The 22,591-nt window shown below is 38.9% G+C and overlaps 1 protein-coding gene across 1 annotated transcript in view; it reads right to left on the bottom strand.

The window, feature by feature from the left end:
* Nucleotides 1–22,591, bottom strand: part of mtif2 (mitochondrial translational initiation factor 2) — a 56,468-nt gene that overhangs the window by 27,359 nt on the left and 6,518 nt on the right. Inside the window, exons 2-4 of the mRNA XM_062996774.1 lie at nucleotides 6,167–6,275; nucleotides 2,236–2,368; nucleotides 1,243–1,414 (exon numbers count right to left, since the gene is read on the bottom strand). Coding sequence (XP_062852844.1) covers nucleotides 1,243–1,414; nucleotides 2,236–2,368; nucleotides 6,167–6,271 — 410 coding nt within the window. The 5' untranslated portion in view covers nucleotides 6,272–6,275. The remainder of the gene's footprint in view (nucleotides 1–1,242; nucleotides 1,415–2,235; nucleotides 2,369–6,166; nucleotides 6,276–22,591) is intronic.

The raw sequence follows: 22,591 nt of genomic DNA, 5'->3' as shown, positions 1-22,591 counted from the left end.
CATAATGCTTAAAATAATAAAGAAGAGAAAAAACTATATAGAACATAACAGTAATAGTTTTGTCGACATATTGAAGCTATAAAATGAAATTAGATTGTTTTTTTTCCAAGACAAAAAGTTTAGTTATAGGAATAAATAACATAGGATAAAGGAGAAAATGCTTTTGGAAACAGCAAAATGATAGACACACAGCAAAGTCGACAAAAAAGAATATAAAGCCACTATCAGCTTAGGTTGGTATATGTACACAGTTGCAATATAAATTTAACGTTCAAAGAAAATAAAGCTAAATCTAACTATAAAAAACAGAATACATCTTTAAGTATTATATAAGTATAAAATAATACAGCAAATAACCAAAGAAAAGGAATGATGTAATGTTTTAAAGTAGCAGGATATATTGTTAATACTGCCGCAATTATTCAACTCCCACATAATATTGCTGTAGGAAAAGAAGTCTGTATAACCTAAAGTTCAGTTACAGAATTAAACAACCGGGAACTTAACAACAAATATTAACTTATGACCATATGAATCAGCTGTTTGTCTGGCACAATAAAAAGACTAGAAGAATACAAGCATGAAAGCATGGAGATGGGTCAGTCACAATTTTGACTGTGAGAATAGGTCATGGATTCAAAGTAATTCAGAGTAATTTTGAACAGGAATGTTAAGCTTTCTGTTGTAAAACTGAAATTGGACTTTCCAAGTGAGACAGTAATCCCACACAAACTTTCAAATCAACCAAAGCTTGGTTAAGGAATCAGTCTTGGAATATCAGGGATGTTTGTAGCCCTAAAAATTAAATCCCAAAGAAAACCTTTGGTGTAATTAAAAGAAGGTAGTTGCAGCATGAAGACCATCAAACCTCAAAGGGCTGAAAGCTTTTAAGTTAAGCTTATAACTTAAAATCACTCATTAGTGGTTATCAGGGCAAAATGATGCTCTACCAATTACTGAGGCTGAGGGTTAAATAATAATGCACATAGACATTTGTCAAAAAAACTAGGTGTTTTACATTTCAACTTAACATTACATCAACTTATGTGTTATTAAAATTGCTTGTATTTATTAATGTATGTATAAATAAACACTCTTTCACTGTAAACTATTACTTCTTGTCTCATGCCTTTTTGTTGTGTTTTTTCATTTCATTCTATACAAATTACCATAATACCTTAAGGTGGGGCAGTGCGGAATATGTGTGTGTATGCATTAATAGTGAATCCAATAACATCTTACTGTCTCTGAATGTCTTTGTTTTCTGTGACATTGGTCTCCTCAACCTTTGCCCATTTGTAATTCATACCACATCTTTTTATTGCCTCCTTTAGAAACCTCTCATCCAAGACTGTGTCTGGCTCCAGATTATTTGGATTTACAGCTGTGTTCAGTAGGGCCTCATATACATCATCTGGTAAGAAGCAACAAGACATAGAATAGTCTTAACATAACAGTTATGTTTTTTTATAGAAAAAATCCCAAATTCATACATTCAATTATTAATTTTTACTTTATCTGTTTTCTCTCTCTTTTGCTCTGTTACAGTCACTGCAAATAACTTATTTTAGTTTCTTTTATAAAATAGGCCAAGCATGCATATTTACCTACAAAAAAGTTATTTGGACAAGTTTAATTAAGGTTCTATAGCAGTCTGTCAAACATTGCTTGTTTCTTGTTAACTGGACATTTTGTTCATGTGTATTGGCTTAGAAGGCTTAGCGCGTGGTTGCAGGTACGGCCAATATATGATTGTTTTGGAGGTTTTACAGAAAATGCCGGTAATATTAGCCTTCATATATATGCCCCCCTAGGGAATAATGTTTCCTTTTTTAATAAATTTTTCTCAATTTTTCCAAATATGGACAGCCATTACATAATTATAGGGGGCAACCTTAATCAGGTCCTAGATCCAATACAGGTCGGCATCTACACTTTCACCCTGTCCAAATCTGCCAGTATTATATGAAATAATATAGTCAATAATTTTTGCCCGTAATGACTTTCAGAAGGATCTTAATCATGTCATCGCATGATCAATGCTATTCACACCCCTATGGTGAACTCCTGTAAGTAAACATGGGAGCGAGAAATTGGAACTACCATAACAGATGAACAGTGGCATCAAATATTATGTGGAGTCCACTCGTCCTGTATTTGTGCCAGACACGCTCAATAAAACTCAATAAAAAGAAAGGAACAAAAATAAAAAAGCACATAAACATTTGCACCCACCTATGTCTTTGTTCATAGCTTCAGCAAGTTCAGACACTGTCATAGACTGTTTGATCGCCACTTCCTGCTTTTTCAGTTTCTCAATTTTTGCCGGTTTTGGGTTAAACTTCTGACCAGCGCTATGTCTTTTATTCTAGAAAAAGCAACACAATTACAAATAGTCAATTAGCCACTATCACAACTTATTTATGAAAACCACACTCAGGTACACCCTAAAATTACTGAGAGAATCGATCTGGCCTGGTTGCAAGTAAACCCTAGCTTGGTTTGTATGATTTGTCTTAAATGCAGTAAGTAAACCAAAAGGGCTGTGTATTAGCTGGTTGACATTTTTCATTCAAATATTTATTGCATTTAAATTTACAGTAGAGGCGCCCAGGTGGCGCAGCGGGATATTCCACTAGCACACCAGCGCAGAGATTCTGATCTCGTCGATACGAAACTCTGCGTTGCCACCAGTCGGCTGGGCACCATCTAGCGGGCCAGAAAGGGGCCATACTCAGCACAAAGGGGCCAAAAATACACTTTATGGCCAAAAGAATTTGGACATCTGATTGTAAGCCTGTTGGACACCTCATGTCAAAAATATATTAAATTAAAGTGACTTATGTGATCTTTTTAGCTATAGCAGTCACTCTTCCGAGAAGGCTTCATACAAGACTTTAAAATACGTCTGTGAGAATTAAAGCATTTGTATGGCTGAGCACTCATGTTGGTCAATAAAGCCTCAACTGATTATCCAGTTCATTCCAAGATGTTCAGTGGGGCTGAGGTCAAAACTTTGTGCAGGCCACTGGAGTTTTTCTAAATCAAACCTCTTTTCTTGTCTTTATAGATCTTGCTTTGAGCAAATTAGCACAGTCGTGATTAAACGATAAAAAACCTTCCCTTAACTGTTGCAGCAAAGTTGGAAGCATAATTTCCTTCATATAACTGATATATTACACTTGTTAGCAACTGTTGCAGCTTGAACACATTAATTCAATAATTACAAGGGGTGTCCCAATACTTTTATCCACATAGTGTATGTTCTACATTCAGGAGTAGGCGGCATGGTGGCTCAGTGGTTAGCACTGTTGCCTCACAGCAAGATGGTCCTGGGTTCAATCCCCAGGTGGAGCGGTCCGGGTCCTTTCTGTGTGTAGATTGCATGTTCTACCCGTGTCTGCATGGGTTTCTCCTGGGTGCTCCGGTTTCCTCCCACAGTTCAAAGACATGCAAGTGAGGTGAATTGGAGATTGATTGATTGATTAGTTTTAGCGCTGTACCGACACGCTGGGGTCATTTATACGGCGGTACTCAAGTTGCTTCTTCACTTTGTGTCATTTAAAACGAATTATAAAAGATGTTTTAGATTTAAATATGTTAAAAAATTATTTATTTTCCCTGGTGCTGTAGATTTAAGCACATTTCGTGTTTCGTTTTCATTAAAAAACCTCTTTCTAAGTTAGTGTTTTGCAGTCTATCAGTATGTGTTAAATTGTTAGTCTCTCTTTACATCGATGGCAGGTTGGAGCATCTTCCCTAGTGAGGAGATGCTTGTGTGTTGGCTTAGTGTGTCCGATACGGCATCTTGTGAGGATGGTTTGATTTAGTCGACTGTCCATTCTAGTGTAGGTTTGTCCTACTTTTGGCTCTATTTTGTACAGTTTGTTTTGTGGTTTACTGTTCTGCCATTTGTTTTTAAAGAATGAGAAGATATTTGGAAAGACGTCTCTGGGGGGAATGGGTCGTGTGGTGATCGTGTCTGCAGTGGATGTTCTGGCGATCAGATCTGCTCGTTCATTTCCTGGGATTCCAATATGGCTTGTGATCCAGCAGTAGACTACATTATATTCCTGTTCTTGTAATTCTTTATCTTTTCTCAGTATTTCGGAAATAATGGGGTGATCTGTGTCAAGGTGTTCCAAGGTTTTTAGGCATGATTTTGAGTCTGTAAAAATAAGGAATTTTTTATGGTTGCTTGTTTGGATATATTCTAGGGCTAATAATAGAGCATAGCCTTCTGCGGAAAATATGGAACTGTAGTTTGGTAATTGTATGCTGTGTTGGTAGTTTGCGGACGTGATTGCTGCTGTGACTCTTCATGTGGTGGTATTCATTTGTGTGGGTGTTTTGCTTTTGTTTTTCTGCCAGATTCAGTATGATTTTTGGTGTTTTATTGTCCCAGGGGGGGTTTTAGCTGATGGGTCTGATTCAGTGAATCCATGTGGAGTTCTAGGGCTTCCAAGTCCGGTTTAATACGGAGTCCCAGTGGTCGGATTTGTGTCGGTTTAGCCTCGTATTGATTTTCGAAGTGATTTCTAAATATGGCTTGGTGGACTGAATTTGATCTATTCCCGTAGATTTTGATAGTATATTTCAGTGCCAGAGTTTGTCGTCGTAGATGAAGTGGTGGCTCATTTGCTTCCACGTATAGGCTTTCTATGGGAGATGTTCTGTACACACCTAGGGCCATTCTTAGTCCTTGATGGTGAATTGTGTTTATAGGTTGTAGGTATGTTGGTTCTGGTTGCTCCGTATATGATACTGCCATAGTCCAGTCTGGGTTGTACAAGTGTTTGAGCAGGTGGAAATTTGTTTCCCATCTAGTATTGGCTAGTACTCTTATGATGTTTAGTGTTTTTTGGCATTTGTTTTTTATGTACTGGATGTGGTGTTTAAAGGAGAGTTTTTGATCTAGGAATATCCCTAGAAACTTTGTCTCTTTCTCTGTTTTGATGGCTTCTCCGTCCAGGTACAATGTTGGTTCTGGATAAAGTGATTTTAGTTGACAGAAGTGGTTGCATGTTGTTTTGGATTTGGAGATCTTGAATCCATTTTGGGTAGTACACCGCAGGATGTTATTTATGGCAAGTTGAAGTTTCCTTCCAATAGCTGGCATGTATTTCCCTTTGTAGCATATACATACAGTAGATCATCAACATAAAGAGAGCACATGATGTCAGGGTCTATTACTTCAGTTACTTGGTTGATTTTGATGTTGAACAAGATTACAGATAGTATGCTACCTTGTGGTACGTGAATTGGAGATACAAAATTGTCCATGACTGAGATCAATATAACCTTGTGAATTGATGAATCTTGTGTAACGAGTAACTACCGTTTCTGTCATGAATGTAACCAAAGAGTGTAAAACATGACGTTGAAATCCAAATAAACAAACAAGCATTCAGGAGTACTTCTTTGGTCAGTGAGTTTACACATATTTAACCAATAATATCTTGTTTGCTGTTGGGTTCATGGCCTTGCGTAATACAAAGGACACTTATGCAGTAAATATATGAGCTTGTTAGACATCCCATTTCAAAACCATGGGCATTTTTTATTGTTCTTATTTCTTTGTAGCTTTAAAATCATCCACTCATTTGGGAAGCCTTACTACAAGACTCTACAAGAGTGTGTCTTGGAAATTTGAGCCAATTCAGTCAATAGAGTCACTGAGGTCAGGCATTGAAGAGAAGGCCAGGCTCACAATCCAAGCTTATTTTATCCCAGGAGTGTTTAGCTGGATTGAGATCAGGGCTCTGTGCAGACAGCTGGAGCTTCCTTGCACTCAACTAGTCAAACCATGCCTTTATAGACCTTGCTTTTTGCTCAGAGACATAATCATGCTGAAAGACAAAGGAGTTTTCCCCAGACTGTTGCCACAACGTTAAAAGCATATCTACCTTATATAATTTTCATCTACATTTTAGCAATGAATGTGGCAGAAAAAACTACATTCAGTCATTAGGAGGGCTGCCCACATACTTTTGGCCATCATGTACCAGGCAAGTAACAAATACAGTATATCACCATCAACAACTCCAACAAATGGGTAAGGATGACATTGTGAAGTTTTTTTTTCCTTTTTGGAAGAAAGAATAAACCTCTATGCTCTCTAGCACCATGTATATAAGGGCAGCAATAATTGTGTATTTTGTCTTACCTGCTTAGCAGCAAGGTGCTTTGCATGACAGGAAGTGTACGAAGGAACAACAAGCCATTGGGCTGATACAGCCCTTCCAATCAAGGGGGAAATCCGCTTAAACATGACACTAAAAGTAAGCATAGAAAACACAAAAGACTAAATGTGTAGGCTTAATACAAATTTCAAGAATTTAATATAAACAATCCTTATGATTTCATTTCCATATATGGTAACAGAATAATGGAGTATCACAAACAATGGGGTACAAAGGTCACAAGATTACAGCTACATTAAGTGTGTGGACACCTCATCCGAGTTCGTAATTCAGCCAACCAAGAAAATCAAAACGTCTAACAACTCAGACAATGCCACTAAACTCTCTTTATAGTGCTCTGCTATGTGTTTATTTACAAAAATAAACTACCAAGGAGTTGTACATGTCCAGGCAAGGGGAAAAAAGCAGCTTCATGTTAAAAGACCTTCGGATACTTTCTAAAAATGCAATCAACACTTACAACTGTAATTTGTTAAATAGCTTTAACTTTTATTGGGAAAAGTTGGATCATTTTTTGTGAACTTTTTGAAGGGAAATTGTTTTTTTAAATTGAATCTAGTTTCATAGGGATTTCTAAACAGAATGATTTATTTTAAAGACAAAAAATGTGATGAGGTGCAATATTTTGTAAAAAAATAAAAAAAATAAAAAAAAATAAAACCATATACATAGAATATAAGAACATGCTCACCTAGTCCCCTTATCCCACCCTCCCTGTCTTCATCCACTTTCCTTTAACCCAAACTATTGTCAGGCAAGGTCCCCCCTGATGTGAAGGGCCCCCACCTTGCCTGACAATTCTCCTGTACAGCAGCTTATTCAGTATCCATAGAATATTTTTCATCCTCTGGATCCAGTGTGTCTATGTTATCTAGGGTTGCACGATTATTTTCTTTATTGATTAATCTAACTATGATTTTTTTTTTAATTAATCTAATAACGTATTTAATGATTATTCTAAAGGGGTTTATGTGTGCGCTCAATTAAAATAATTTACCCAAAATAATAAAAAAACATAACTCATCTTAATGTTCCAATATTTTCTCCAATCTTCTCTTAACACAATATGCACTTTAGGGCATTATTCTGCAAAAATACCTGTGTTAAAAGATACTTTTATTGTAATGTTAAACATAAAATCTCCCATAAAATTAAAGCAAAAGCTTGTAAGATTCAAGTAAAGAAATATAGAATGCCTTTATTTGTCATATATACATATACAGATGTAAAGTACAACAAAATTATTTCTTCACATATCCCAGCTTGTTTAAAAGCTGGGGTCAGAATGCAGGGTCAGCTATTGTATGGCACCCCTGGAGCAGAGAGGGTTAAGGGCCTTGCTCAAGGGCCCAACAAAGGCTGCATGGCAGAGCTGGGATTCAAAGTCTTACCTATTACATTTAACAACAACAATGTAAAGTCACTTTTAAGATGAATATCACCAGTCCAAAATAAAATTGTTTTACAGTCAAAATTGGTGCAGTTTAGGTAATACTCTTTTTGTCTTAACAATCAACTAAAAGATGCTGTCAGAAAGCTCAGCAGCCATCTGGGTAAGCACGGGTTTCTTTTGTGGAAAAAGTTCTCCACACTTCTTAAAAAGAGATACATAAAGCATGTCAGAATAACAATGATAGTATTATAATCACTACTTTGTTGTCAGATTAGGGCTGGGCGATATATCGAGATTTTACAATATATCGATATATTTTCATACGTGATATAAGATAAGACAATATCGCATATATCGATATAGATGTTGCGTTCCAATTAGATCCGACAGTTCGTCTTTCTCTTCTCCCAGTTTGTCTCTGCACATGTTCACCTGCCCCGCCTCTCTCCCTCACTGAACACAACTCGCCCCTCCCCACCGCTTCACCAGTAAGTCCTGCAGGCAGCGATAGCATGGAGACGGATAAAGACATGACAGAAGCTATCGAAGAGGAGCTGGTTAGTAAAAAGAATAATAATGGCTCAATTATTTGGAGATGGTTCGGATTCAAAGTGTCAGATGAGCAGCAGAATAATGTATTCTGTAGAGAAAGCCGAAAACAAGTCCAGACAAAATCTTCGAGCTCCGTGTACCATTCGTTTTTCACTTCAAATCCCAAAGTTGAAAAACAAGAAAACGAGTCGTTATTCGTTTCAAAAACCAATATAAACATACAAGCGCATGCACGGGCTGACATGCATGTTAGTTTATACTGGGTGATATCCCGATCGTCCGAGACTCATTTATTTATTTACAAGTCGGGGTTTCATCAGTGGGCTTTACAATATACAGTTGGAACGGCGTTGATATCTCAAACTTTCAAAAAATGAATGGAAGTGAATGGGGCTCTCATAGGTTAAATAAAGGTTATAGAAATAACCATTCAACAACCATTCAAAAAAATGAATGGAAGTCAATGGGACAAAAATCAGTATAAAAGCGGGTGAACGGGTGGACGGATCAAAAATCTTTCTTCAACAATTGACGTCAATAACGGGCCGGACGATTTAGAGTTGGAACGGCGTCGATATCTCAAAATATTTCGAAAACGAATGGAAGTCTATGGGAAAATATTTTCGGGAAAATATTTTAGGAAAAACGGCCGTGGCGGGCGAACGGGCGGGCGGATCGAAAACCTGTATACAAGCGATCTATTCCCGTATGGGCCGGACGATTTGCCGCTGGAACGGGGTCGATATCTCGAAAACTGAGGACGAAGAAACGCGGACAAAAACGGGCGGAATAATAATAATAATATGACTTTCGGATAACAATAGTGTGATTGCCTTACTGCAATCACACTAATAATATGACTTTCGGATAACAACAGTGTGATTGCCTTACTGCAATCACACTAATTAAACAACAAATAAAGCTGTTAAATAATGATAAAGTGCATGAAGCAGAACGCTGATTAAAATGCATGAAATGTTGTAATAGTTACACAGTAACATGTACGATTAGTTCTGCCTGGATTACAGAACTGAGTTCTATACAGTAAAAGAAAATATTAATGTAAATGTTAATGTTGTGGCGACTGATGTAAAACAATGTATAAAGTCCAAACATGTGAGGGGGTTTAACGAGAACGCTACTTTTAATGTCATACAAGCTCAGTGCAAAACACGCAAGCTCACACAAGCACAGCCGGAAACGGTCAATTTCTGTTATCTTCCCTACACACTCGCTCCCTGCGCCATGTAGTGCACTTAACATTCTTAAAGGGCCAGACAATATATTTGTAATTCACAATACACGACAGGTGAGACGTCAGAAAACAACAAACTTTTTCTTACAATAGTTCTTTTTTTTCTTAAGGAAAAATAGTTATTGTGTAAATCTTCCCCAGCATGAACATTAATAAAAGTGCCTGTAAAAAATTTGGAACATGTAGCTTTGTCTCAGAAGTGTCTTGTTGTTATTACCTTATGGGATGAAAAAATATCGAGATATATATCGTATATCGCCATTCAGCTAAAAAATATCGAGATATAATTTTTGATCCATATCGCCCAGCCCTATGTCAGATGTCTCATTAGAAAAACATGAGATCTCAAATTCAAATTGCTGTGACAACTTTATTTATCACTGTATGTCACAGCAACTCTTTACCTGAAATATAGAATCAACATTCTACTTAAAAACTAGACTTTAAACTTAAAATGGTTATAACTGGGAATTACTTCATTCTGGTGTAATATGTAATTAAGGTAATCATTGGTAAATATATTTTTACATTGATAAAGTGCAAGGAAAATAAATAAAACGAGTTACATGCTGTAGCAACAGGCTGTAATGTAAGTTTCAGCTTTTCTCTCCCTCCAACACGCCTTTAAAGTAAGCAGAGAAAAATATATATTGGCTGAATAACAATCTTACATAATGCCTGGTGCTACATTACGTTACCGCAACAGCAACGGTGCAGAAATTACTTTGTTAATTGCTAAATTTACTTCACTAACATGGAGCGATGAAGACAGTTAGAAAATCAACTTTATAGTTACTAGTACTACTAACATAAGCACCTTACCTACACTTGTTATTACCCTAATATATAATGCTAGGGTAAAGAAGTAAATGTAAACAGAACTTACGGTTGTTTTTTGCTGCTGTATTGAAACACTTTGGGATGCTTGCACTTCATGCATAGCAGTCAAACTGCTGTGATGAACCATTTTCACTTTTGCGAAGTTTACAGAGCAGCATATTGTTGGGTCTTTATCAAAAACACATCCACACTACCATCTGGCGGGCATAATTGGTAGTGCCTGCAGCAGATACTAATTGGCAATCGTATCTGCAGGGTGGGGGCCGGACTATGTGTGGGTGGGATCTTCATACGCTGTGTAAGGACCCTGACTGGCAGAAGAGACGCCTGTGCAGAATGCAGAGGCGAGAAGAGGAGGGCATGTGTGCACATGTTGGAAGAGGTGTGTACAGCGACTGCTCTCTACCAATCGGGTATCCCTCAGCAGCGGAAGACAAATTGAGTGCGCTAAATCAGGAGGAAAATGGGGAGAAAATGCATTAAAAAAAAACTTCCACACTTAATGTGGAGTTTTTTAGCCACAGCTTCCCCAGAGAAATCCATGTTTTCAGTGGGCATGGCCATCTTTGCGATGCATCAAAGCATGTTTTTTCAAACCGACGTATTTTCGTAATCAATTACGTCCACGCGTTGCCCCACCCTTAATCTTATCCTTAATATAGTCAAGAATAGGGCCCCATATTTTATAAAAGAAGTCAAGAGATCCCTTCAAGTAAAAACTTTTCCAATTTAACATAAGTCAAAACTTCTTTAACCCATGCATCATATGTTGGTTGGAGACTATGGCTGCATCCGAAATCGCATACTTCCATACTGAAAAGTACACGCAAGCAGTACACGAGAGCGGGTAGTGTGTGCGAATACGTAGTATTCATTAAACAGTACGTGAAAAGTATCCCGATGACCTACTGCATGGGCGGCCATTTTTTAGTATGCAAACAATGCACACTTGTGATCCGATAATCTATCCCATAATTCAACAGGAGCTGCAAAGGCAATCGCAGCAAAGAAGAAAGATGGCGAAAAGCACAGTAAGACAAACATTATTTGTTTGTTTGTTTGGATTTATTGCCATATCAGCAACGTATTGGCTAATTTATGGCAAGAACAGGTATTTGAACTGTAAAATATTACATGTTCATATTAATTGTTTTAAATTTAGACTTCCTAAAAAATTAACAATTTTAACTGGAGGAATCCTCTCAAACAGTACTTTTATATTCTCGACGCTGTAAAAATGTCTCTGAAAGTAGAAACTGTAGCGCATTCTAATAAAATATGTTTAACTGTTAGGGGGTTAGCACAGAATTGACAAACTGGTGCCTGCTCGCCAACCAGGAGGTGTCGGTGGGTGAGGGCAGTATGGCCTATTCGGCAACGGGTTATAATCGTCTGGTCTCGTATTTAAAAAGTCTCAATTGTGTGAAATACAGATGTTGGGAGTTATTTCATGTAGTTTATTTAAACAAACATTAAAAATGTTATGATTAAATGCAACCCAGGATAACATTATGAGTAGCTTTGTGTAGAACATCAGAATTAATTTTGTCTGATTTTAAAACTGTGGCGATGAAAGAGCGTACTGCTTTACTGGCTGAGCAGTGCGCATTGCCTCAAATTTAGTATGTACCGTTTAATATGCGATTTCATACGCAGCTTAAGTTTCCATTTAAGCAGAACAGTGCGTCTAGCCAACAATGTGGTGAAGGCAAGAACCTTTTGTGAAGCGCCTGATATTGATGCCCCTGGACGCCAACAAGGGCTGTTAAAGGATTAGAATCAATATCCAGGTTTAGCGCCTGTTTCAAAGTGTAGAAAATTTGTAAACCAAAAATCCACCAACTTAGTGGTGCAAATGATCCGCGGGACATTGTTTGTACCGCAAACACGCATCACTCCTATCAGGGAAGATATGTGTTAGTCTCTCATTTTTATGCCGTACATTGTGAATCACCTTACATTGCAATAAACCATGTCTCACACAGATAGAGGACGAGTGAACTCCCCTTAGTATTAGGCGCCATTGTTTATCTGTGATGGTAGCCCCCATGTCTCATTCCCACATTTCCTTACATGAGTCCACCACAGGTGATTAAATGGCATTAATCATGCCATTAAAGACTTCTGTACCTGGTCGAGGGAAGGAATTTGAATTCTGCACCACTACCCTTTAAAAAGAACTACACTAAACCATATCCTGTATGATGACAGAGGATTCATCTAGCAGTCCTTGTAAGAGAAAGTGGAAAATGGAACACATTTAATGCGCCTGGATTTGATGTGCACACAGGGTTGAACACACACAGGGTTCTAGAGTGCGACACATGCGACCTAATTTCTCAATGGCGCGACTGAAAAGAATCTGAGGTCGCACCGGTGCGACCAGCTGTTCGAGGGGGAAAAAAGTCTCTGTGATTGAAAGTCTCCGGTGCAACAACAGACACACATTAGGCCCATATCTAATCATATCTATATGTCTAAACCAATCAGAGATAGTGAAGGGCGGGACCAGCGTCATCAACGGTGGGCGTTACACAGCGAAAGTTAAGAGTAGTAATATCATGGCGGAGTGTGTAGGATATGTGCGAGCATTTGTGCTGCTGTTACAGATGTTGGTTTTTATGTAAAAACATCAAACAAATATCGGTGATTAGAAGACGTGACGTGTTTCTCAGTTGTTGTTTTCTTTAGTTCATTGACGTGAGAAGAGTTTTGCGCTTTGCTTTCACCGTGACTCTCGATGTAAATAACCGATTTGCTCAGCGCTCGACTCGATAGATAAAACATCATTAAAGTTCCATGATACAAACATCCATCTGTGTGAAATAACCATCAAATCCAGTCTAACAGCTCCACATGTATCTGTGTTTAACTGGATTTACTTCACGTTAAGCGTTGTTCGTTCTGTCCGGGTCACTTTTACCACGTCATATCACACAGTTCATCTTTTTTTTAAGGCACTTTAAAAATACGGAGTGTCTATTTGCACCCGGGTACACATAGCATTCCCCACACAGTACAGCTATTCGTACCCCAAAAAGAAAAAGAGCAAACAAACTCAACTGCGCATGTCTACCAACAATATAGCATTCCTCACACAGTACAGCTATTCATACCCCAAAAAGAAAAAGAGCAAACAAACTCAACTGCGCATGTCTACCAACAATATATAAACACTATACATGGACATGCTAAAGGTCAAGGGATAGCAGTAAATTGATCATGAAGTGGCGTTATCTGAGGACGGCTTGGAAATGCCCATATCTGTATAAGTTGTGAGGTATTATCTTGTGAGTAAGGCTGACCACTGGTGCTCATGGCAAGGCGATGCAAATTATTGGCGTTTGAGTGAGGCAATATTGTGGGTACCAGACAGGTGGGACATTTAACATTCCTTAATCCAGTGTCACATGTACTGGGAATATGTCATAGAGGGACCAGAGATCCTGCACCTACAAATACCACTGACCTGTGGGTGGGTATCCAGATGGCACGGGTCAACACCCCTCCAGATATTTCCGTCCACTTGTGGAACCAATGCCTGCTGCACTTAGCCAGGCTAAAGGGGTACCTAACATGATACTAGTTCCTGTACCAAGACTTTTGGCATGTCAGTATATATTGCTATTTTACACCTGGGTGTAGATAATGTATAATGTAAATAATACAATCTGAAAATATTATACAATCTGAAAATAATATAAAAAAGTGAAATTAGCCGCTCAGGTGGCGCAGCGGTAAAAGAGACGCGCTGCAACCAGGGCTGGATTCAAATACCTGGTATCGAATCCAGCTTTGCTTTGCCGGTTTGAAGCTGAGTGGCTATATGAGCAACGATTGGCCGGTTGCTCATGAGGGGGGTGGGACAAAGAACCGGATGTGGGTCTCTCTCTGTCAGAATGCGATTACGTTCTCTGCCGGCTGATTGGAGGCGCTTGCACAGGGATGGGAGAGGGTGCCCTTAGGGTGTGTCTCTCCGCATGCAACGCTAGGTGGCGCCAAACTCATCAATGTGTGGGTGGCAAAGATGCATCTGGCTGCTGGTCGTGTTACGGAGGGGATACGGGTTAGCTTCAATCACCTCCGTCAGGGCAGGGTTCGGCATAGACAGAGAGAAAGCATGATGCTAATTGAACAATTGGATGCGCTAAAAGGGGAGAAAAGGGGTAAAAAAAAAAAAAAAAAAAAAAAAAAAAAAAAAAAAGGGAAATTATTTGTAATCTTGTGATATTTACACCTGGGTGTAAATAGTATAAATTGCTGTTTACACCAGGGTGTAAATTGTACACTTTGCTGCTTACACCAGGGTGCAAATAGCATCTGCCTTAAAAATATCAGCAGCAAACTGACTCAAAATGTAATAGTCATGTCATGTAGCCTATGTCAATAATATGCGTCTCGTTACTGCATTAACCATATGTAATATTCTTTCATTAAATGAGATGTGCAGTTTGAAGCCCTCAAAACACTTGCACTTTTAATTTACATTTTCTTTTTATTTCATTTATCTTAAATTTCAGCTCAGTGAAGCACTTTAAGCACCAACACTTTTTCAGTAAGTTACCTTTCTTGTAGAATTGTGCTTCAAATAAAGAACTTTATGTTGACCAGATTGTTAGTTAATCATTTACAACTCAATATTGCCTATAAGGACAGCGATTAAAAAAAAAAAGTGAACCTGTAAAACTGGTGTGTTGAATGCGATGCGGTCGAAAATTTGGGTGCACCTAAGAAAAAAAGTTAGGCACACCAGTGCAACCAGTGCAAAAAGTTAGTCTAGAGCCCTGACACGTTGCTTACCACACCAATCTGTATTCATGCACAAAACTAGCCCATCAGAGACTGAGTTGTTGACTACCCTACTAATAATGGGTGTGTTCATTTTCCCAGCCACAAAGGATTACTGGCATCACACTTTACATTTGACTGATCTACTCCACAATATTGTTTATGCAATTATTTATTCATTTATTGTCTGTTGTACCACCGCTTTAGCCTGGTCAGGGTCGAGGTTGGTGCAATTCACTGGGCAAAAAGGTAGGAATCACCCTGGACAGGTCGCCACTCCATCACAGGGCAAACAAACACACACAGGGCAATAATCGCCAGTTATCCTGACTGCATGTCTTTGGACCGCTCCCCCTGGGAATCAAACCTAGGCCCTTCTTGCTGTAAGGTGACAGTACTACCCACCGAGTCACTGTGACGCCATCTACAATATTGTATTTGATGTATTTTTATAGATAAAATTGCTTTGTTGGACTAATACAGATAAGCAGGTGTTTTTATTCCAGTTTTAATTTTATTTTGCTAAGTGGGTAGCACTGTCGCCTCACAGCAAGAAGGTCCTGGGTTCGATCCAAAGTCTTTTATTGTTCTGTGCAATGGTATCCTAAATAAAACAATAAAAGAAGAGGTCTAAGTTCACATAAAATAAATACAGCTTCAATGAAAAACACCATGTCCACCATGATACATAAGAAGGCTTAATGATGTTTGGGTGGTGACTTAGTGGGTAGCACTGTCGCCTCACAGCAAGAAGGTCCTAGGTTCGATCCCCAGGTGGGGCGGTCCGGGTCCTTTCTGTAGAGTTTGCATGTTCTCCCAGTGTCTGCGTGGGTTTACTCCGGGTGCCCCGGTTTCCTCCCACAGTCCAAAGACATGCAAGTGAGGTAAATTGGAGATACTAAATTGTCCATGACTGTGTTCGACATAATCTTGTGTGAACTGATGAACCTTGTGTAATGAGTAACTACCGTTCCTGTCATGAATGTAACCAAAGTGTAAAACATGACGTTAAAATCCTAATAAAAGGGCCGCTCAGGTGGCGCAGCGGTAAAAAGAAACGCGCTGCAACCAGGGCTGGATTCTGAGAAGCGTGGTATCGAATCCAGCCTTGCTTTACCGGTTCGAAGCTGAGTGGCTATATGAGCAACGATTGGCAATAAAAGTGCTCATGTGGGGGGTGGGACAAAGAACCGGATGTGGGTCTCTCTCTGTCAGAATGCGATTGCGTTCTCTGCCGGCTGATTGGAGGCGCTTACACAGAGATGGGAGAGGGTGCCCTTAGGGTGTGTCTCTCCGCATGCAACGCTAGGTGGCGCCAAACTCGTCAATGTGTGGGTGGCAAAGATGCATCTGGCTGCTGCTCGTGTTTCGGAGGGGATACGGGTTAGCTTCAATCACCTCCGTCAGGGCAGGGTTCGGCATAGACAGGGTTCGGCTAATTGAACAATTGGATGCGCTAAAAGGGGAGAAAAAAATAAAATAAAATAAATAAATAAATAAAAAAATCTAATAAAATAAATGAAGAAATTTTCACGATGCATCGCGATGCAAAAATGTAGCGATGTGCATCGTGGACATCTTCGCGATTGCACATGCGTTCTGTAATTTATTAGTGATGGGTCGGTCGCGGACAATCTGGCTCTTTTTTTCTGTTAAAGCCGCACGTGATTCATTTACACTGAGCAGGAGGGGAGGGGTTACATACACACACACACGGACAGCGAGCACACGAACAGGAGAGAGAGAGAGAGAGAGAGAGAGAGAGAGAGAGAGAGAGAGAGAGAGAGAGAGAGAGAGAGAGAACTTGATTTACAGAGCGTAGTTTTACAGAAAAAAGTTTTACAGAGCGCTTTACATAGCCAGACATTACACGCTGGAAAGGTGAGGAAAATGAGTGACAGGAAACAGTTCAGACCCACTGAGCTGGTGGGAGACCAAGTGTTCAGTCTACCCACATCTTATACATGTCACTGTGTACTGTAGCAACATCTGTCCCCTCAGATAGAATCTTTTCTAAAACAGGGCAGATCATAACAGAAAGGAGAAACAAGATCAACCCCTTAAAGATGAGCTGCTTGGTTTTTCTGAATGCCAATCTTCACTAAATACTTACAAATACTGTCACCTGGATGCTGCTTTTTGTTTTGCACATTTTCATTTATATTTTGTTGAGTGATGCTTTGTTGTTCCACTGTAGATGCAAATTTACAAATAATATACACAATCAGACCTTTTTGTCTAATTGAGATGGGTCTTTTTTGTATTTTATAATTTATTGTTGTGGCACTCTGTTCCATGTTAAGTATATAAATAAAGCCATTTAAATAATAAACATTTAATAAAATGTTTTTTACATTAGTATTTCATTATACATGTAATTTGTAATAAATTAGTTTAAACAACAACAAAAAATCTGTTTAGACTCAGCTCAGCTCAATGAGCATGTTTGATTACTTTGATTTTCAATTTAAGATGGCGATAAGTAATTTTAAATTTGGTAAACCTGTTAGTAGGTTACAGTAAAAAACTGTTCTTGGTAATTACCTTTAAAAAATTTTTTTGCTTAAAAATGTACAAGATAATGTGCATTGTTTTGCACTGTTTACACTTCAGAAAAAATCGTGAGAAAATCGAATCGTGAACTCAGAATCGTGAATCGAATCGAATCGAATCGTGAGCAGAGTGTATCGTTACACCCCTAATTATGACCTCTGCTGGCTGATTGATGGCGCCTGCACAGAGTCGAGAAATAATATGGATCAGGGTGTGTCTCTCCGTACACAAAGCTGATCCATATATGAACTCGCCACGTGCAGGTGAAAAGATGCAGTCGTCTACTGCATGTGTCGGAGGGGGCGTGTGATAGTCTTGGCTCTCCTCAACCAGGGTGGAGATCAACATCGGTAGAGAGGAAGCGTAATGCTATGGGGTGTTTGTATATGACAAGATTAGGACAACAATTGGGGAAAAAAAACAAAAAGAAATTGTTTTAATATATTAATACTAAATTAATTCCAACAAAATTTAGTGGAACGTTGTATCTGATACAAACAAAACCAAAAATGTTAGCTAGATATCTTAATGCTACTTTTTAGAAATAAAAAATAAGATGCTGAGGCTTAATTTTGTTAATCATTTTTAACTTACATCAGTTTGTTTCTTGAGGTTGGATGGGGAGTAGGGTTGGGCGATATTGCCGCGGACAAACTTTACAGTGTACACCAGGGGTCGGCAACCTTTTTTGTACACTGTGCCAATAAAAAAAAATTAATTGAAAATGAAGTACTCAGTGTGCCATGGAATACATTAGTCATATAACACAAACAGTCGATGTGTATGTGACATAAACCAATTAATCAGCTAATTAAACTTACATGTCAGTGTGATCCTTGTCCCTGACTTTCTCTGCAAAGATGATCTATCTGTGGTGTATATGAGGTGACTTTGAGCTGAACACAGTTCTCAGAGTGGTCTGCAGTAAGCCTGCTTCGTGAGGGGTTGAGGATGGAATTCATGTGTGAGAAGATATGCTCACACAGATATGTTGATCCAAAGACTGACAGCATCGCCAATGCAACCTTCTTCAAACAGTCATATTTTTCTGGCAGTGATGTCCAACACATGAACAGGGACTGTGCATTTTCTTTAGATGTTTCAAGTGAAGTCCGCAGTTCACAGAACTTCATTGTCCACAGAGATGAGCTCTGAAAGTCAATCAGCTGCATTTCAAAACCATCAATGCCTATCCATTGGAAAATTGACAAGTCCATGTCTTTCACACTAAGTTTGTCCGGATGAATGAGAAAGGAAAACATTGGTCCATGTGTCTGGAAATCTTGGAATATCCTGGCAAATTCCAACTCAAGTTCTCTCATGTACATGGAAATGTTGGCTGTTCTGACTGAATTTCGAGTGGAGATCTCTCTCAAGTGTTTGAAATAGCGAAATGTCCCCTTTTCTACAGTATATCTTCTGCAAAAACTTTAAGCTTGGATGTGAATGACTTCCATGTCTCAAACAGCCCCATGACTGTTTGTCCAGCTCCCTGCATGCAAACATTGAGTTCATTCAAGTGTGATGTAATATCAGTCAAAAACATAAGTTTCTCAAGCCATCTCACATCTTCCAGCTCTGGGTAATTCTGGTCCTTGTCAACAAGAAATGCTTTGATTGCATCAATGCAGTTCACAAAACTCTCAAGCACTTTTCCACTACTCAGCCACCGGACACTGGAGTGAAGCGGGATGTCTTTGTATGCACAATCCATTTCATCAAGCAGTGCTTGGAACTGCCTGTGAGTTAAGGCAGAGCGAGCTCACAGAAAATTCACGATTTTCACAACCGTTGCCACCACTGTGTTAAGATCAGAATTCGACATCTTTGCACACAGATTTTCCTGGTGTATTATGCAGTGAAATTTAAGAACAGGGTGCCCAATTTTGTCTTCAATTATTTTGACGAATCCTTTTTGCTTTCCCACCATTGCGGGGGCGCCATCAGTGGTGATTGCAACGATTTTTTGAATATCAACGGCAATCCTTTCAAAATATTCAACAAAGGTTTTAGCCAAGTCCTCACCTTTTGTGGTGCCGTACATGGGTTTTAAACAGCATAACTCCTCTCGTACTCCAACAGAGTCACAGAATCTGGCCACAACTGCCAAACGAGGCAAATCATTAATATCCACGCTTTCATCAAGCGCAACGCTAAACACAGCGCAGTCCTTCCGTCCGGTCACCTGCTGCTCCCTGATATTACCCGCCATATCTGTGATACGACGCTCAACTGTTCTTGCTGAAACAGGCACGTCTTTAATCCTAGCAATGATAGTGTTTTTGTTCGTCAAACAAATCACTTGCTGCACAAAAGGCTTCTTTAATGTATTCTCCATCAGTAAATGGCTTTCCACGTTTAGCAATGCACTGAGCTATCTTGTAACTTGCAAGTGTGGCATAACTTTTACCATGGCTTAAATTTTTAAGAACACTCGTCTGTTTATAGTACCTTGAAATTGCTCGTTTGATTGATTCGTTTTTTTCAGCATCATCCCTAAATGAGCTTTGGTGCTTTGTTTCAAAATGACGGCGCACACTTGATGTGCGACTAACGACGCTTTCACAGCATATGGCACATACAGCCCGGTCTTTTTGTTGAATAAATCCATACAAATCTGTCCAGTCTTGTTGAAATGAACGAACATCCACTTTTGCGCGTTTAGCAGCCATATTATACTAAAGTTCGCATTGAAAGCCGACTCACTCCGACACCTTGATTACCTTAAACAAGCATAAATCATTCCACCTTAATTGGCCATAGGAGGAGGTGGCGAATGGAGTTAAGGTGGAGTAATTTATGCTTGTTAAGGTTAATCAAGAGGTAGGGAACGAGGCATAAAGTGTAGGGACGGATCCAACTAATAACTCGCAGCCCTGCACATAAAATACACTTTTTATGTGCAGGGCTGCGAGCGTGCCAGGCAAACGTGTATCGCGTGCCAGCTTTGGCACACGCCTTAGGTTGCCGACCCCTGGTGTACACACGAGTGTAATTACAATATTTCAATATTTTATTATAAAAAGATTTAACAATCTGAACGTCAAACATTGCTTATCTTGTCTGATCTATAATAAATACGCATAAGTATAAATGCATGTGTATCAATTACACTTTAACACAAACATTAACACATAACATTTTGGCATTGTAATCTCTCTCTGCCCACACAAAACAGAATAACAGCAGGCTAAACACTTCAATATATTTCAAAAGTTAACTGCGTACTTTATAGTTACAGATATTTCTTAAAAGTGTATGAACGTGTACGATTAGTTATGCCTGTAATCTAGAATTAAGTTCTATATCGTAACAAAAAATATGAATGTAAATGTTCATGTTGCAATGACGGTGATGTAAAATAATGTTAAAATAATTCAAAGTCCAAACATTTGAGTGGTTAACGAGAACGCTACTTTAAATGTCACACAAGCTCCGTGCAAAACACGAACACGGAAACGGTACAAATCCGATCTCTTCCCTACACACTCGCTCCCTACGCCCTATAGTGCGCTTAACTTTCTTAAAGGGCCAGACAATATATTTTATAACTCACATTACACGAAAGGTGAGACGTTCTTTTTTCTTAATATAGCGCTTTTATTTAGGAAAAAATAGTTCTTACATAGGCAGGAAAATCTATGGCAGACAAGAGTCAGAACAGCGGATTGGGCGTAACGTTATTATTACTGTTTGCTCCTTTTTCTCAACACTTGTGCTCGATTTACACTGAAGATATACTATTTAGTAAATAAGTACATGTCCGCGCATGCACGCGCTTGTGTTCATTTCCGGTTGAACTGATAAAAAATGTTGATTTTGAAAAATTAAAAGACGAGCCGTTTTTTAGTTTCTGCTTGTTAGCTCACAGCTAACGCTAGCCAGTGTGGCTCTTCACTCGTCTCTCTGTGTTATCAGCTTACACCAGTGAGAACCCCACAGCCAATCAGCGACCTCCAACCGCCTACCCCTCCCACCCCTCCCTCACTGTGGATGTGAGCATGTCCTAAAGTCTCAGTTTTCAAGGTAAACCTGAAGCAGAAATTTGGCGCTTCACATTTAAAAAATACCGTCACCATTTTTGAATACCGTCACCATTTTTCAATACCGCGGTATACGGTAATATCGTCATACCGCCCAACCCTAATGGGGAGTTCTGAAATGCCAACATTTCCGTATGTTTGGGTAGATTTATCCAATACGAAGAAACTTTTACTCCGACATATGAAAACATTTCTTGTAAATATGGCCATGGGTGTTCTCGCCAGTCACTACACATGTTGCTGCTAGGATCTGACAGAGAACTTGTTTGCACCTGTGCATTAATATGCTTAACCATTGATCTAACTTACAAGCGCAGTTCAGAGATTCGTCGCACATCTAACATCATTTAGCTACCAAACTGCCATTTTATTTTGTAGTAATGAGTATCAAATTTGCATAAAGAAAATGTATCGGAGTAAAAGTATACTTTTTATTTAGGAAATGTAGTGGAGTAAAAGTAAATGGAAATTTTAAAACTCAAGTAAGGTAGAGATAATCAAAAAAAATACTTAAGTAATGTAACAAATTATTATTACTTCGTTACATTACATCAGATATCTTTTATCCCCCCCTCCAGAACTCTTTCCACTAAACATGCTAAAGCTTCCATTCTACGATCACAATGTTTCTTCTATGAATATGGGGAGAAAAAGTGGTTTAGTACACCAGTTAGGAAGGCAAGCTGCTTTCAGATTAACATACCACATTAAAGACACTCTTGGAAACCCAGTGGCCCATCGTAGAGACATTAGTAAGGTTTTTAAAAGTTATTACTCCTTACTCTACACATCAGATGGCCCAATCAACGCTACTGCTTTAAACTCATTCATGGATAAACTTAAATTCTTTTAGACCCCGCACAGACTATAGAACTAGACTGTCGCATCACCTCAGATGAACTCACTGAAGCAATTAGGTCTCTAAAGAGCGGAAAATCCCCTGGACCCAATGGGTTTGGGATAG

This window comes from Trichomycterus rosablanca, chromosome 6, assembly GCF_030014385.1.
Source record: "Trichomycterus rosablanca isolate fTriRos1 chromosome 6, fTriRos1.hap1, whole genome shotgun sequence".
In the NCBI taxonomy this organism is placed as follows: Eukaryota; Metazoa; Chordata; class Actinopteri; order Siluriformes; family Trichomycteridae; genus Trichomycterus; species Trichomycterus rosablanca.
This window is presented reverse-complemented; position numbering and strand designations above follow the sequence as displayed.